The sequence below is a fragment of the Gobius niger genome, assembly GCF_951799975.1.
Source record: "Gobius niger genome assembly, chromosome: 17".
Lineage (NCBI taxonomy): Eukaryota > Metazoa > Chordata > Actinopteri > Gobiiformes > Gobiidae > Gobius > Gobius niger.
Window position 1 is genome coordinate 10,797,051 of NC_136868.1, and position 16,611 is coordinate 10,813,661.

The following is a 16,611-nucleotide window of genomic DNA, read 5'->3' on the forward strand; positions in this document are numbered from 1 at the left end:
GCTTAGCATAATCGTTTACGCTTCTTTTGAGTCGACAATTTACCATTTGGGGCAAGTCCTGGTAAAAAACAAATTTCATTTTGTAACTTTGTTTATTTATTTATTGGTTTATTTGGTCGGGACAGTGCATGTGAATAAACATACATGGGTCTCATGCATGTAAACAAGCCACACTGGATTGTAGCCTTGGGCTAGTTTCCATCCATCGTCCCCCATGTGCATTCTCAAACACATTCATTCATCCTTGCATATTGTACATGTTTTTAGTGATAGGGGAAACCGGATTTTGATCACAATTGTTGAAACAAATTTGGCAACATAATTAAGCTCTGGACGGGCTCGACCAAGCGCCGGCCGCAATGATTTTAAAGAACAACTTAGCGCTGCTCCACAAGAGTGCACGGTTCAACCACGTGCACGCGCTGGGCCTGAGCGAGTCGACTGGAGAGCCTCTGGGGACCCACTGAAGGAGAGAATCGTTCAAAGCCCACGCGCACCTGGCTCCTCTCGGGCGCGACCTCAGGCTGACGATTACGGTGCTGGACCTCCTAAACCTTTAGTACCGTGCGCCCTCCAAAATAAGTGCTGTCCACCTCCATGGCCTCCAGGTAAAAGATCGCCTCAATCATGCGGTGTCTGTCGGCTTGGTGTTGAGCTGCGTTACATCAGTTGAATTTCAACCATTCAGAGAGCGGGGGAGGCCAGGATGAATGTGAGTGTGTTTGAGCGTGCGCATGGGGGACGACGGATGGAAATTAGCCCAAGGCTACAATCCGGTGTGGCTTGTTTACATGCATGAGACCCATGTATGTTCATTAACATGCACTGTCCCGGCCAAATAAACCAATAAAAATAAATAATGTAACAACGATTCTCCATCAACTTTGTAATTGTCACTCAACCCATTTAAGAGATCTGTTATGAATTAAACCTTAATTATGTCGATGCGTGTGTGTGACCTCAATTTTTTAATAAATATTCACATTTGCATTTAACGTTTGGGTTTCTGCGTGTTATTGTGCTTGGATTTCTTCAGTATAGTTAAAAGATTTATATAAGACTTTCTTTCTGAATGTCCATATTAATCTGTCAAAGACAATTTTACTGGTGCCTCCGCATTAAGCTTTATTTAAAGTTAAATAGAGTTTAGTTGTAACATAAAACTAGAATGAATTCTATTTCTCTCCTATAGGATAGGATAACTACCAAATTCAACTTCAACCATAGTAACCATGCACGGAGTGTTCCCCCCCAAATCCAGCACCCTGAGACTGTACGCTAGCCGTAAGGAAGGAGGCCGAGGACTGGTGAGCTTGAGAGTCACTATCCAGAATGAGACATCCAAAATCCATAAGTACATCAAGGACAGGGCTCCAACAGATGACAGGCTCAGTGAATGTCTCAGACAATGGGGAACAGAAGATGAGGTGCTGGATGGAGGTCTGGTAATGGGATGTACCACCAGACATAACTAAAGTGGCAGATATCGTAAACAAATACAGAGGCCCTTAACAAACGCAGTTGAGGACAATGAAAACTGTGACCAATCTTTTGATCTCACCACCAGAGTTGGGGACTCTAACTTGTCAGAGCCACCTCAAACTTTATTGACCTTCAAGTTGTTCCCACCACTCATTTGAGACAAACATTAGATTTGGGTGTTAAAGCCAATTCCTTCATTCACATACAATAAAAATGAACTCATCCTTGACATAAGGCTTACTGAAGACACCAATCACAGTGAGAACCCAAGAGACTTCCTCCTCCCACTGTGACTTGTGTTCAGTTTATATTGAGTTACGACTGAATCGATTGGTTCAGATTCCCGTGGAATCCGATGGACCGCCTCCAGCATCACCACACAGGTGACACCGCGCAACCAGTACGCAACTCAGATCAAAAGAGAGAGATCAAGTAATGATGCAGAAGGAGAGAAACGCCGATGGAAGATGGAGAAGGCCAACACCCGCTGACCTCTGGCCTTTCTTTGTCTTGGAGAAGAACCAAAGGATCCTCAAGTTTTGCCCGTCATTTCACATGTCCAGTTACTACTTTTAAGGATATTTTTCCAACAATTAGTCAACATTATTGATCGTTGCGCTTTAAGCACAAACCATTTTGACTCAACCTTGAGCTTTCGACTTCCAGCTGGAGTGCGGCTAACTCCACTAATGCCGAGCTGAGCTGGGAACAGGGCCACGCTCGAGATCACCTCCGGAGAGACCACAACCAAGCGGCCTCGTCAACTGACCAAAGTCAAACATCAGCACATCTTGGCGTGGACAACCTTTTCCTTTGTTGTAAGCGCACCCACAGAGCTGGCTTTGACTCATTAAGACTCACATCAATTAAACACAAATCGCCTTAACATCAACCATTGACTTTCAGACAAATTCAAGAACATTTGATCTGATTATTCATCCTTTAAACATGGCTTTTCCAGATCTAGCCTATTCAGATCAGAATCCCGAGCCGTAATCTGCAATTGGGTTTTGCATTTCAATATTCAATGCTGTCTGTTAATTGATTTTGATTATTAAACCTCCATAAACCACAGTTTTCTTTGGTAATGTTTGTATGTATTATTTCAGACTAAGGGTCAATATGGTTCAAGAATTCATGTCCTTCAACTAAACCTGTAGTAGTTTAGCTTTCACATCGTTTGCTTTTTGAACTGGTGCCCCAATCAATCTTAAGGCTAATCTACCAACCAATAATTTCATTAACAACATAATTGTTTAATAAATCCTCATATACTACAATTGTGCTGAGTGTAGATTTACAATACCATAGAGACCTGTTTTGCTGGAGATTTCTAGGTTGACTTACCGGTTGTACCGACACTTCCTTTAAGGAAAAACATTCCATGAAATCTTTAGTTCTTCCGAGAAAGACCTGCCTACATTGTTTTTCAGCTAACTTACTGGTAGTAAACTCCCTTTCAGGAAAAAACATGACCAAAACTGTTCTAGAATACAGATTAGATACTGTACATTCACAAGCCAACTGCAATACAGTCAAGTGGTCAAAGCCTTTACACGTAGCACGTTCATTTTCTCTGTATGATGCTATTCTGTTTCTTAATAGTGTTTCACCCCTTCCCAGCTTCTGTCTTTAAGTGCATTTGGTTCTGCATTGATGCATTGCATGCCGTCATTCTTTCCTGGAACCTTGGATTCGTTAATGAAATGCATCAAGCGTCTTTCTACATCTCAGTTACCACAATATCTAAGAGTAAACAAACAAACATTTAAATCTCTTAAAGTTTGACCTAACCATGGCCTTTGGCATCTTCTTCAGACCTCATGAAGACTCAAAAGTATCGTCTGGATCACGTCCTGCGTCACCAGTCTTTACAGTCTCTCTGAACCGTAAAAATACATCAAGAGTCATCAAAACTCACATGCACAATCAATTCATATTCACATTTCTTCTCATACAAAATCACAAAATTGCATATTTTGGCTCTGGACATTTATATCGATGTGCAGCTGTTAAATGCCATTGTGTTGATTGTGATGAGTGTACCAAAGAGGAGGGATAGGCAAGTTTGCTTGATGGAAGGCCAATTCTCTTCATCGTCAAAAGTCCAAGGGCCGAACCCCCCCAATTGCAGCCCGAAGTAAAGCACCACTTTCAACAAATGTGTTGTACACCATACCTGACCTAGTTAGGTTTATTTTTTCAGATGACTTCCTGGTTGTAAACTCCCTTTCACATAAAACATGACCACAACTATGCAGATGACACTCAAATCTACGTGTCACTGACGGCTGGTGAACATGGGCCTGTAGATACACTCTGTCACTGCATCCAACAGATCAGTTTGTGGATGCAAAACAACTTTCTCCAACTAAATTCAGCCAAAACTGAGATCATGGTTTTGGCCCACAGACACAAAGACAAAGTTTTATCAGTCACCTTGAGTCTCTTTCTCTAAAACCAAAAAATCAGGTTCGAAATCTAGTAATCATGGACTCAGACCTGAACTTAAACAGGCACATCAAACAATAACATCATCAGCTTTTTACCATCTGAAAAACATTGCTAGAGAGACTTATCCATGCATTTGTCTCCAGCAGGTTAGACTGTAACGGCCTGCTCACTGTGAGACACCTGCAGTACATCCAGAACGCTGCTGCTTGAGTCCTGACAAGAAACAGGAAATATGACGTTCTGTAGAAGATTAGCTGTTTTTATAGAGTGGTGAAGAGGACGAGATTGCATCACGATAAACACAAAGGAAGAATACAATCCAAAGAATGAGGAACCATAACAATGAAGTAATGTTATTGATCCACATTCCGACCCTGGGCAAAAGCAAGTGAACAAAACATAGAGGATAATTTTTCCTCGCTTGTGTAAGGTCACTTCAGGTGACTTATTGCTTTACCTAATTAGTATCGTCTTTCTCCAACTGGCGCAAGTCTGTGTTTCTCAAAGCACTATATTGCAGTCATTCAGAAGGAGCCAGCATTTTGAGCCAGCTCAAAATGGTTGGAAAACATTCCTGTTGAAGTGGGATGTGGGGAGTTTGTGGCAAGATCCATGACCTACTGTACCTATACAAAAGAGGTCATCATAAAGCTAGATTTGTGTTGAAAGATGCATTTCCCGGGGAAGTTTTAGCGCCTGTTTTGTCTTCACTTGTTCTTGCCCAGGGTTGGAATGTGGATCAATTACATTACTTCATTGTTAAGGTTCCTCATTCTTTGGATTGTATTCTTCATTTGTGTTTATCGTGATGCAATCTCATCCTCTTCACTGCTCTATAAAAACAGCTAATCTTCTACAGAACCACAGTCTCTTGGCTTAGACGTGAAGGTAAGTCTTCTCATCACGCATTGCTTTTAAACAAAGATTTTCTTATTAATTGTATTTGATGTTTTCAGATGGCTGCTCACTGCCCACTGATCGCCTTCCTCTGTCTGGCAGGTGTCCTGCTGACGGCAGGAGCTGTACGTTCATGTCATTTATCATTAAACTAATGCACAACTTATGCCTTTGATACAACTAGTGTCCGTTTGAAGCTATAATAACTCTGTTCATTGTTCCACACTCACAGGTGGTGAAAAATGACCAAGATGACCAAGGTGAGCTTGAGTACATTCACTTTAATATACAGTGCAATATTTCTGGCACTTACTGTAGTTATTTTTATTCATATTATTATTAATAAAGGTTGTCCTGAGGGCTGGACTCAGTTTGAAAAACGCTGTTTCAAGTTCTTTGATTCTAAGATGAGTTGGCCAAATGCAGAGGTACAGTGTTCATCATAACAATTATTACTTTTATTAGTGCTCCTAATACTAGTAGGGTGTGTCAAGAACAAATATTGTTCCTGTTTATTTTTACATTTAGGGTCACTCACTTCCACAATCCCAAACAGGTCCTACTTACTGCTATCACTCCAGAAGTAAAATCTGAGTGACTGCTCTTGAGGTTCTTAGCTTTGAAATGAGGCATCTTCAGTAAAAGATAAAGCACACATCCTAAAAAAATAACTACAATGACCACAAATCCAAAGCATCTTATTTGTTTTTTCACTCCAGAAAAGTTGCCATTCTCATGGCGCGAACCTGCCCTCCATCCACAGCACTGAGGGGAATGAATTCATCACAAATCTGATCAGGGAAGCCACCGGAGAAAACCGGGTGACCTGGCTCGGAGGAAATGACGGAGTTAAGGTAACATCGACATTTTACACAGAAGTCCTGTCTGTGGCTGTAGGACTGCACCACAGTAATGAATAGAAAATGCACACACCAGCTGACTGAGCCATTGGTTTGAGGAGCAGGGCTCTCTGGGAGTCTCCAATAATCTCCATTGCCTTTCCTCCACATTTAGAGTGATTGTTCTGTGTGCACCATGTGTGATGTACAATTGGTTTATTATATTACATATTACATATGTATTTTTAAGGTTGATGTTGTGAAACATTCTGCTTATATGTTGTTATATATTTATGCTTAAATAAAACACATATTACGTGAATTAAGATTGAGAAATTGTTAAAAGTTAAAATGTTATGTATGAAAATGTTAACAGGATGGAGTGTGGATGTGGACTGATGGAACTCCTTGGGACTACTATCCATGGGGACCTCGAGAGCCAAACGGAGGCGGGAACGAGCAATCCCTCCTGATCAACTGGTCAGGTAACGGTTCATGGATATCAGTTCAATTACTCATGAAAACAGGCCACAAGATTGTCATTTGATTTCCCTTTGCCATCCCTCTGCTCCATTGTATTCCTATGGCACATTAGCAGTCTCTTTAAAGGACTAGGCCACAGTTTTTCCATACTGAGATATGGGCCGTTTCTCAATCTGTGTGCTTGTGCGGACTTCTGTGCTCGTGGGCTCGTGGACTCGTGAAACGTCAGCATGCGTGGCCCAAGTCCTGTTGAGAACTTGCCCGCCCGTTTTACCGAGGATGCCTCAGACGAGACTTGTGCTTGCCCCTTCCGAAGCGAGCAGATTGGTAAGAGCTCTTACGCCAAACCGGATGTGCGTCAGCGTCCGCCATGATAAGAAGCTTCCGAATTGCTCTGTCAGTTAGGAAGTAGTTAGGAAAAGGAGCCTCAATGGTATCATAGCCACTTTAGCATAGGGACCTCTGGTGCTAAGTAACCGGTGATTAGGAGCTATGTGCCATCCCATAAGCCACTGTGCCAAACCCCCCACCCCCACCCTCGAGTGATTCATGCACAACCACTGTTGACTGACATTTAATAATAATAAAACAAGGATAAGATTCTGCACAAGCAAAACTTTATAAAAGTGACAAAATCCATGTTGTCGTCACCACAGCTCAGTCACATGTCAGTGTTAAAGTGAATGGATTAAATGAAGACAGTTTGTGCTTTTGTTTTCATTTAGTAGAAACCTAAGCCACATGGATCATTTGCATAATGTAGCTTTATGAAACAGCAGTTGAGATAAAATAAGACTAAAGGGAAATGTATGGCTCATTAGGATTTTTCTTTTTTCTCCTTACATGTCTTTATTTGGACACTATGTTGTTGCATATGCAATACAGTAGGTGGCGACATGAGCTTTTGTTTGCCTACCAATAACCTTAAACAACAGCTGTTGGTGATGTCACTTCCCCTTCCCCTGGGTAAGGACGGACAAATTGTGCAAATACCTCTGAAGGTCTAGTTCACTAACTGCATAGAGATCTAACGGTTGACCCCACGAAAGGTTAAGGATTAGTTGCTTGTGTTAGTACTTAGAGGCTACAATTTGATGGTTTTTGACACAGCCTTGTGCGTTCTCCTCCAGCTATATTTCCCACAATCCGTTTCCGCCTGCGGCCCCTCTTCCGTGCACACCGAGCCGCTCCAGCTGAACAATGCTGATCTTGCACATGTAAATAAATGTGGAGATGTGACCGGTTTAAGAGTCTTTTATCCTCAGAAAAGATTCTCCTGCTCAAGTTGGTTTTCTGAGCAGATGTGTTGAAACAACTTTGGACATGCTTTCATTTTCTCATAATGATCCGCAATAGTAATGTAAAGTCGTATCGTCAGGAACAGGTCATTGAGGACAAATGCATTTTATTTTTATATTGTTTTATTAAGGGGGTGTTGCAGACAAATCTTTATATGGGAACTTCAAAAACAGATTCATATTTTAAAGTATTAATCAGAATAATTTGCGACCCCCAACCAAGTTAATACAGTACATAGCTTAATATTTGACCTATTTTTCTTTATTATTGTTTCAGTTTGCAGATATCATATTTTTAATTACTTTCCACATAACGCCTTATTTGTGTAGGCTATATTGCATACATAATGTGAAATTGGCTAAAAGGTAAAATTATATTTTGTTTACTGCAAAAGTGTCTTTTGTTTTTATAAACATCTTGTCAAAATCATCAGTGTCTCACCCTATTATTTTCATATGAGGTGATTTAATGTTAGAAAAGCTCGCAGCCCCATGTTCATGAGCTACTTCCTGTGATGTCATCGAGTTCACTCATTCCAAAAGCTGAAAAAGCCGAGTCCACACTCGTGAGCTCCTCAAGTCCGTTCTCCGAGTCTGCACCCACAAGTCCGAACCCAGGAGTTCACAAGTACAGAGTCTGCCCTCTGAGAATTGAGAAACGGCCATGTTCTTACCTCAGCTTAGACGAGCTGATGCGTAACTGTCTGGTCTTTGTGTCACGCAAATAGATGAAAGACGTTATTAGCATTTAGCCTCTCCCAGCATATTCATAGCTCCAAACTGGGGTGAAGTTAGAAGCGACCAAGCTGTTCCACATTTCCCCTATTTAAAGCAGTACTAAGTAACGTGTTTACCTTAATAAATCCTTTTCGCAGTCCCTGTGGGGGTAATACAAGTGTTTATGGGATGATTGGAGGGTCTTTCATCTCCCCCTGGTGTACACACTAATGTAATCACGAAGAAGAAGCTAACATGCTAACGGGCAAAGCTAACTGCGGGCTAGCGTCACTTTAAACAGTATTTACAGCCATGTTTGAGTTAAAAAAAAAAATTCCATTGTATAATTGGATGCACAGTAACCCTCTCTCCCTTCACCTTTCCTGTCAGCGTAGTATTTACTCTCCAAGACAATTAATAAGTTAAAAAATCGTAACTTGCTACTACACCTGCAGTTGCGCTTGTGGCCTCTAGGGGGAAGAGTTACTTAGTACTGCTTTAAAGGAATAGGCCACCGTTTTTACATACTAAAATATGTTCTTACCTCACTTTAGCCGAGTTAATATATCCCCGTCTGGTCTTTGTCCGTGCGCTCTGTCACGCAAACGGAGCACATACGCAGCCTCTCCCACATGTCAGATAGCTCCGAAAAAGCTCACGATAGAAGCTACCAAGCTCTTCCACGTGTTCCCTATTTAAATAAAGTTACGTGAAGTGTTTTCATGCGAAGTATATTTACACAGAAATGTAACATGTCGATTTTATAAGCAAATAAAAAGGGGGACTATATTGTGAGGCGTAATGATACGAGGAGTAAAATGTCCGCGCAGTAACTCCTAAAGACTTCCCCCCGCTCACTTCCGTCAATAACCTTTAGGAGTTACTGCGCGGACGTTTTGCTCCTCGTATCATTACGCCTCACAATATAGTCCCCCCTTTTTATTTGCTTATAAAATCGACACGTTACATTTCTGTGTAAATATACTTCACATGAAAACACTTCACGTAACTTTATTTAAATAGGGAACACGTGGAAGAGCTTGGTAGCTTCTATCGTGAGCTTTTTCGGAGCTATGTGACATGTGGGAGAGGCTGCGTATGTGCTCCGTTTGCGTGACAGAGCGCACGGACAAAGACCAGACGGGGATATATTAACACGTCTAAAGTGAGGTAAGAACATATTTTAGTATGTAAAAACGGTGGCCTATTCCTTTAAATACAGTTACGTGAAAAGTTACACGATCCGAGTATAGTTACACAAAATGAAACATGTCTATTTTCTAAGTGGATAAAAAGGGGGACTATATTGTGAGGCGTTATCACACCAGGTGTTGTTACTAAGGTGTTATTACGCCTTACAATATGTGAATACAGAAACTCCTCAAGACATTCAGGAGAGTTTTTTAACCGCAGGGCTAATGTTAGATACTGAAATAAAAAATAACTTTTAGCTTTTAGACAAAAAGCTCTATGAACATGTCATTTGTAATGTTTGTGTGTAACGCGAATAACACAATAGCAAATAATTTGTAGTGTTTTTCACAGGACTCAAAAATATATGATTTTATTTCTGTCCTTTTGTCTTTATTATATAGGGAATCCGCTTTTCTATGATGCCCCGGCGTCCTGGGAATATTCATACATCTGTGCCAAAGACCCACCTCTGAAACCTGGGTCCGTGACTCTGGAGGGCTTCCGGTGCAAATGTACCCCCATGAAGTGAACACATTTACTCTGTGTGTGGAATCAACCCGGCTGCGTCTGACCCACTGGTGCAGCTCTGGCTTTTAAGGTTAAGGGAAAGGTTAAGGTCAAGGTTAAGGTTAAGGCAAACTTTATTATGATTTTATCTGATGATTAAAACCTTTTTCTCAGCATCAACCTGGGTGTCTGTTTCTTTTCATATCATGGATAGGCTGGACTGACACAAGTTGATGCCAGTGTTAATGCCAGTGTTAATTTTGGCAACATATTTTAATTAAGTTTTAGTCTTTGTCTTTTGACGAAAATGTAGTTTCATTTTAGTTGAGATTTAGTTAAAAAAAATCTTAAATTTTAGTCTAGTTTTAGTCGAAGCAAACTTAGTCGACTTTGCATTTATAATATTCATCATAGTCATATTTAATCTTGTTCCTCTGCTTCATGGAGCTGCTCCCACATGAACAAAGCTCAGAGCTGCTCTTTTGGCAGAGAATTTACATGATATGAGGCTCTTTCAGACTGTCAATAGAGGTTTGGATGATTTTAGTCTCGCCTCCTATTTAGTCTAATTTTAGTCATAGTTTTAGCCTCATGAAAAACTTTTCATTTAGTTTTAGTCCAATTTTAGTCGTCAAAAATATCACTGTGACTAAAATGAAGATTGAATATTTAAGTCGACAAAATTAACATCGGTTGATACAAAATTTTATTCAGTAGGCATTAACCCAGGAGCAACTGGTAATTTTTTACCCAGCACAAAAAGGCAGCACAGGTTTAGTGTAGGTTTAGTAACTGGTGCTGTCAAGTGTAAACCACCAGGTGGGGAAAGTCTATTGCAGGTGTTTTATGGTCAAATGTCTAAAGAAAGATCAGTTCATTCATTTTTTCAAATGAGCAACACCCTTGAACTCGAATATTTGGCTATTTTGCTTTTACTTGAGCAAACTTTTGGCTTTGGGGACAATTACAGGAGGGGTCCATACGTTTGTTAAGTGATGATGTCATTGCTCTACTTCCGGGTCCAACAGAGCTTTAGCCCTATTCACTATATCCCCCGGCACCCTCATTGGACAATGTAATATACCTGCTATTACTTAACAAAAAACAAACCCTATTCACTATGATGGGATGTAGCTTTATATTTACTTCAATGATTGTAACCTGCTGTAGAGCTGACTACGAGGCTATTTTTAAACATGTGATCTCACTTTTACTGGATTTTCATTACTACTGCTTTTCTAGCCTGGTGAGACCAGAATGATTCCCCTCTCTACTTTTTTTATACAGTGGGGGATCCGCAGGTACAGTGGCGAGTCTGGTGGTTCCCAGGCTACTGCTTTTCTGGCATTAGATATCGCTTTTTTCCCCCATTTAGTGTAAATATAAATAATCTTCATTTTACCTGGAGAAATGGTGAGCTATATTGTTGGAATTAGGTGTAAAACAATTGTTGGCCTTTTATCTGTTGTTATTTCAGTAGGAGATAAAGAGATTAAGAGATTATCAGTGGAACAAACATATAGCTGAACAGTTTTGGCATTATGGCAGCAACACAGTCCCGATAGGAACGGTGACTTCAGAGACTTTTCGCTGAAGCACCAGGAACTTAGTGTCTTGAGAACAGCTTTGTAGGGGGAAAAAAGTGCCAAAACAAGGATGAAAATGCAACTAAAAACTGACTTAAAAAGCAACAAATTAGCAACAAAAACACAATAAACAAGCGACGAAAAACACGATTAAAAAGTGATGAAAAAGACCCCCAAAAAAGTGACAAAAACTAAACAAAAGAGAAACCAAAGAGAAACAAAAATATGCCGGAAGAAAATGTGAAAACCAGACAAAAAGAGACAAAAACACAACGAAATGTGACAAAAACGTGGCGACACTGCAACAAATACAATCATTTTGTAGTTCTTAGCGTTCAAATAAGGCGTTACCCTGGCCTTTGTAGGCTGTCGGCTTCACTCAGGAAGCTTTAAGTTACATTAAAGCTTCTTTAAGTTACATTAATGACTGACTTGACTTTATAACAACCTTTGTCTCATCAGCACTAAAACATCACATTGGGTAGTAACTATTGGCCAGGATCATAATTTGCCTGGCCAGAAAGAAGAGGAATTCAGCATGTAGTCTGGCTGGCCAGGAAAGATCCAAAACATTGCAAATATATTTTTCTCTTATGACGAATGATTCTATACCTTCGAATGCTTTTATAATAGGTCCTTACTGAAAAATATACATTAATAATAATGCTGATGTGTGAATACTAGAACCAATGTTTTCATAGTCTATTTCATATTTTGCCACAATTAAACTAAACTTGAAGTTGTTATTGATGACTGAGATAATGATTAAGATATTTTTGTGGAAATGAGAAAAAACAAGAAGATCCAAGCTTATAATAAAATGGAAGAATCCAATTTATTAATTTTAAACGTAAGATCTCAAAACCATTGAAATTCAACGTCCAAGAACAAGTCTTGCACTTTGTATATTTGCCAAAAGGTTCCTGGCCCATGCGATATGATATACAGTAAAGAGAAACTAAAACACAATGAATTATTTGACAAATGTGACTGAAACTAAAGTAACATTTTAGTCATGAAGAATGAAGATAAGCCCGACTGCAATACAGTTATGTGGTCAAAGCCAAATGAAGGATCATACTTCACCGTGTAAGGACTTTGGTTGTTGCTCGTTGATGTTTAGTTACTTGTGTTGTGCTTTACAAGCCTGTGTTTCTCAAAACACTATATTGCAGACATTCAGAAGGAGTTGCAAAACAAATTACTCAGAGATAGCAGTGCAAGCACCTTGTAATGGTCGGAAAACATTCCTGTTGAAGTGGGATGTGGGGAGTTTGTGTTCTTTTTGAATTCTATTTTTCATCTGTGTTTATAGTGGTGTCTCATCCCCTTCACTGCTTTATAAAAACAGCTCATCTGCTACAGAACTACAGTCTCCTGACTTAGACGTGAAGGTAAGTCTTCTCATCGCTCAGGTCTTGGCTTTTACATATAGATTTTCTTATTAATTGTATTTGATGTTTTCAGATGGCTGCTCACTGCCCACTGATCGCCTTCCTCTGTTTGGCCAGTGCCCTGCTGACGGCAGGAGCTGTAAGTTCATGTCATTTGTCAATAAACTAATTTGCAGCTAATGTCTTTGATACAACTAGTGTCCGTTTGAAGCTATAATGGTTATGGTTTGCGAATAGGAACCCAAAAGCAGAGCCAGAGACTGATAAGACACAGTTCAAAATGTATTTCCAGAGGCAGGCAGGACAGGCAGTGGCGACAGGGAGCAGGCTGGCAAAGCACAGGAAAAAATATTAGAATCCCCCAAAAATAGTTTTCAACAAGTTCTTCTTACTGAACATGGCAGAGGTGTGGGTTCTTGAAGACTGCACTTGAAGTGGAGTAGATTCAGATGCGCCTCTGTCACACACGCCCAAAACATGCACAAAAACAGAAAAGGGAGGGGGAGCAGAAAACAAGAAGCAGTTCCCTAACAATAATAACTGTTCATTGTTTCACATTTACAGGTGGTGACCACGAAAAATGACCACAGTGAGTTTGACTTTGTTCACTTTTACAATATTTCTGGCAATTTCTGTACTTAATATTATCAATATTATTATTAATAAAGGCTGTCCTGAAGGCTGGACACCGTTTGGAAAACGCTGTTTCAAGTTCTTTGATTCTAAGTTGACTTGGCCAAATGCAGAGGTACAGTTTTAATAATAACAATTACTCCTATTAATAGTAGTCGGGTGTGTCAAGAACAAATAATGGTTTTACTGAAAACAGTTGCAATGTTGAATTGATATAAAAGTTGTTCCTGTTTACTTTTACATTTAGGGTCCACAGTCCCAAACAGGTCCTAATCAGTGCTCTCGCTCCAACCCTTGAGGTTCTTAGCTTTGAAATGAGGCATCTTCAGTAAAACACAAAGACCACATCCAACAAAAATGACACTGACCTACAGGCACGGTAGCGCAGCAGTTGGCGCCTCCGCTTCACAGCTAGAAGGTCCTGGGTTCGATTCCCACCAGGACAGGGCCTTTCTGTGTGGAGTTTGCATGTTCTCCCCGTGTCTGCATAGGTTTCCTCCGGGTACTCTGGTTTCCCCTACCACTAAAAACATGTACAATAGGTGAATCCTCCAGCCAGGTGATTCTGACCATCAGCCTGGCTCCACATCATGGAGATGGGTCCCTGGGTGCGGCACTGCTGTCGACCACTGCTCCTTATGGGTTGCCCCAGCGGCATTGAAGGATGGGTTAAATGCAGAGGACAAATTCCCCTACGGTAACAAACAAAACAAAACAAACATCTTATTTGGCTTTTTCTCTCCAGAAAAGCTGCCACATTCATGGTGCAAACCTGGCCTCCATCCACAGCACTGAGGAGCACGCCTTCATCATAAATCTGATCAAGGAATCCTGCGGAGAAAACCGGGCGACCTGGATCGGAGGAAATGACGGAGTTCAGGTAACATCGACATTTTATATAGAAGTCCTGGCAGAAGTCATTTTGAAGGCTTTGTGGGTGATACGGGTGGAGTAAATGTCCTGAATGGAGTCCCCCTGCACTGGAGACTCTGGATGCAGAGCTCACACACAGTGGAAGGTGCACATGACGAAGGCCGGGACTCTGTGTCCTTCCTTGTCCAGTGTTCAGGACACGTTCTCCCTGCACATCCAGGAACATGGTGCTAATGTTCCGTCGAGAGGCAGAGGTTTTGCCTGTGAACTGAAAGCGTTTATACTTTGTATTACATAATTTTACAGGATTTAAACATAATCCTAGTCCTAACCTTAAAGTACTTTAGCATAAAAAGTTTTAAATTATGTCCCTTGCAGGCACAACAGTTGAAAACTAGCTTTGCAGCTAATACTGCCACATACAGAAATGTTCATTAATGTGTACTGTCAAATAAACTAATAAATAAATAAAAATATGCAAGGAAAATGTGCCAATAGAAGCACATGCATAGCAACATCATTGAGTGCAGCTCCAGCCGTGTGTTTCAACAGTACCGGTCGTCTTCTCTACATCAGCACCATGTCACAGGAGCGGGCAGAGCTCTCTGGAGGCGCCAATGATATCCTTTGTTTCCTCCACATTTAGAGATTGTTCTACGTGCACCGTGTATGATTGACAATTACTTTATTATGTTAAATAATTGTCATAATATTATCATATTTGTACAATAACTATTTATGCTTAAACAACGTAGATTATTTGTTATAACAAATATTAGTGAATCCAGTTAATTAATTTGACGAATATTTAAGAGTTGTAATGTTATGTTAACAGGATGGAGTGTGGATGTGGACTGATGGATCTCGTTGGGACTACACAGATTGGGCAGCTGCAGAGCCAAACGGAGGCGGAAACCAGCAATCCCTCATAATCAACTGGGGAGGTAATGGTTCACAGATGCAGTTCAATTACTCATGAAAACGGGCCACACCAGTGTCATTATCCTCAGCCATCCCTCTGCTCCATTATATTCCTATAGCAAATTAGCTGTCTCTTCAGGAACTTCTCCGGACATGAACGAAGGAGAGTTTTTTAACCGCAGAGCTAATGATAAATAATGCAATACAAATAAGTAACAAAATTACTTTTTAGACACAAAACTGTATACAGTAATTTGTAATGTTTGTGTGTAACGTGAATAACATAATAGCAAATAATCTGTAGTGTTTTTCACAGGTCTGAAAAATGTTTTCTTTCTGTCTTTCTGTCTTTACTAAATAGGGAATCCGTTTTATTTTGATGCCCCGGCGTCCTGGCTTCATGAATCCCTCTGTGCCAAAGACGCACCTCCGAAGGACGTGTCCCTGCCTCTGGACGGTTTCATGTGCAAATGTACCCCCATGAAGTGAACATGTTTACTCTGTGTGTGGAATCAACCCGGCTGCTTCTGACCCACTGATGCAGCTCTGGCTTTTATCTCACGATTAAAACGTTTCTTCTCAGCATCAACCTGAGTGTCTGGCTTCTTTCATGGATAGGGTGAACTGACAGAAGTGATTCACTTGATATGAAATTTGACTAAATAGGCATTAATCCAGGAGGAACAGTTCTCAAACTGCAATGGTTTCCCAAATGTAGCGTTATCTGGCAGCAGGTGCAGTATTTGATTGTGATGCTTTCAGTGGCGGCATGGTAGTACAGTGGTTAGCGCTCGTGCGTCACAGTTATAAGGTTCCTCGTTCGATTCCCACCTGGACGGGATGCATGTTCTCCCTGTCTCTGCGTATGCTTCCCCTAGCGCTAAAAACATGTACAATAGGCCAGGGTGTTTGAGAATGTGACTGTGGGACGGCGGATGGAAATGGCCTATCCGGTGTTTTCCCCAGTGCATATGACTAGTCATGATTTGAGACCTGTTGTCTCTTGTTATCAAAGCCTATTACTTTAATGTTGCGTGAAGATTCATCTTCAAACCCGAAATTGCAAGTTTCTGTTTATGTCTTGCCTGCGCAGCGACAGGTAAAAGATCAAAATATTGGTCAGACATGACTTAACTTGTCGCACGTGTTGATCGTTCACCGTTGTGATGTTGGCTCAGAACACGTCACTCGTGACGTAACTATAGACAGATTTATACCTGCAGCATCTCTATTTTAAATACTGACCAGTTAGAAATGTGCTGGTGCATACCTTGGTTTGAGGACAATCATTCACTGTGTAAACCTTGGGCTCTGTTGTGATTAAGTCTGTACT

At 40.7% G+C, this 16,611-nt stretch overlaps 2 protein-coding genes across 2 annotated transcripts; both read left to right on the forward strand.

The window, feature by feature from the left end:
- Positions 1-3,277: 3,277 nt before the first annotated feature.
- Positions 3,278-9,893, forward strand: LOC306977363 (galactose-specific lectin nattectin-like; the record flags this gene model as incomplete). The annotated part of the gene is made up of 7 exons (XM_079575664.1): positions 3,278-3,319; positions 4,893-4,958; positions 5,066-5,093; positions 5,182-5,261; positions 5,553-5,687; positions 6,049-6,157; positions 9,766-9,893. 7 exons carry the CDS (start codon positions 3,278-3,280, stop codon positions 9,891-9,893), a joined length of 588 nt encoding a protein of 195 aa, XP_079431790.1.
- Positions 9,894-12,759: 2,866 nt separating this feature from the next.
- On the forward strand, positions 12,760-15,854 carry LOC306976738 (galactose-specific lectin nattectin-like). The gene is made up of 7 exons (XM_079574791.1): positions 12,760-12,851; positions 12,925-12,990; positions 13,416-13,440; positions 13,520-13,599; positions 14,230-14,364; positions 15,193-15,301; positions 15,640-15,854. Exons 2-7 carry the CDS (start codon positions 12,925-12,927, stop codon positions 15,765-15,767), a joined length of 543 nt encoding a protein of 180 aa, XP_079430917.1. The 5' UTR covers positions 12,760-12,851; the 3' UTR covers positions 15,768-15,854.
- The last annotated feature ends 757 nt before the right edge of the window (positions 15,855-16,611 follow it).

Coding starts and splice junctions, on each gene's coding strand:
- LOC306976738 (XM_079574791.1), top strand. CDS start 12,925: ATGGCTGCTCACTGCCCACTGATCGCCTTCCTCTGTTTGGCCAGTGCC. Junction 13,441..13,519: donor GACCACGAAAAATGACCACA/GTGAGTTTGACT, acceptor TTATTAATAAAG/GCTGTCCTGAAGGCTGGACA. Junction 13,600..14,229: donor TGACTTGGCCAAATGCAGAG/GTACAGTTTTAA, acceptor TTTTCTCTCCAG/AAAAGCTGCCACATTCATGG.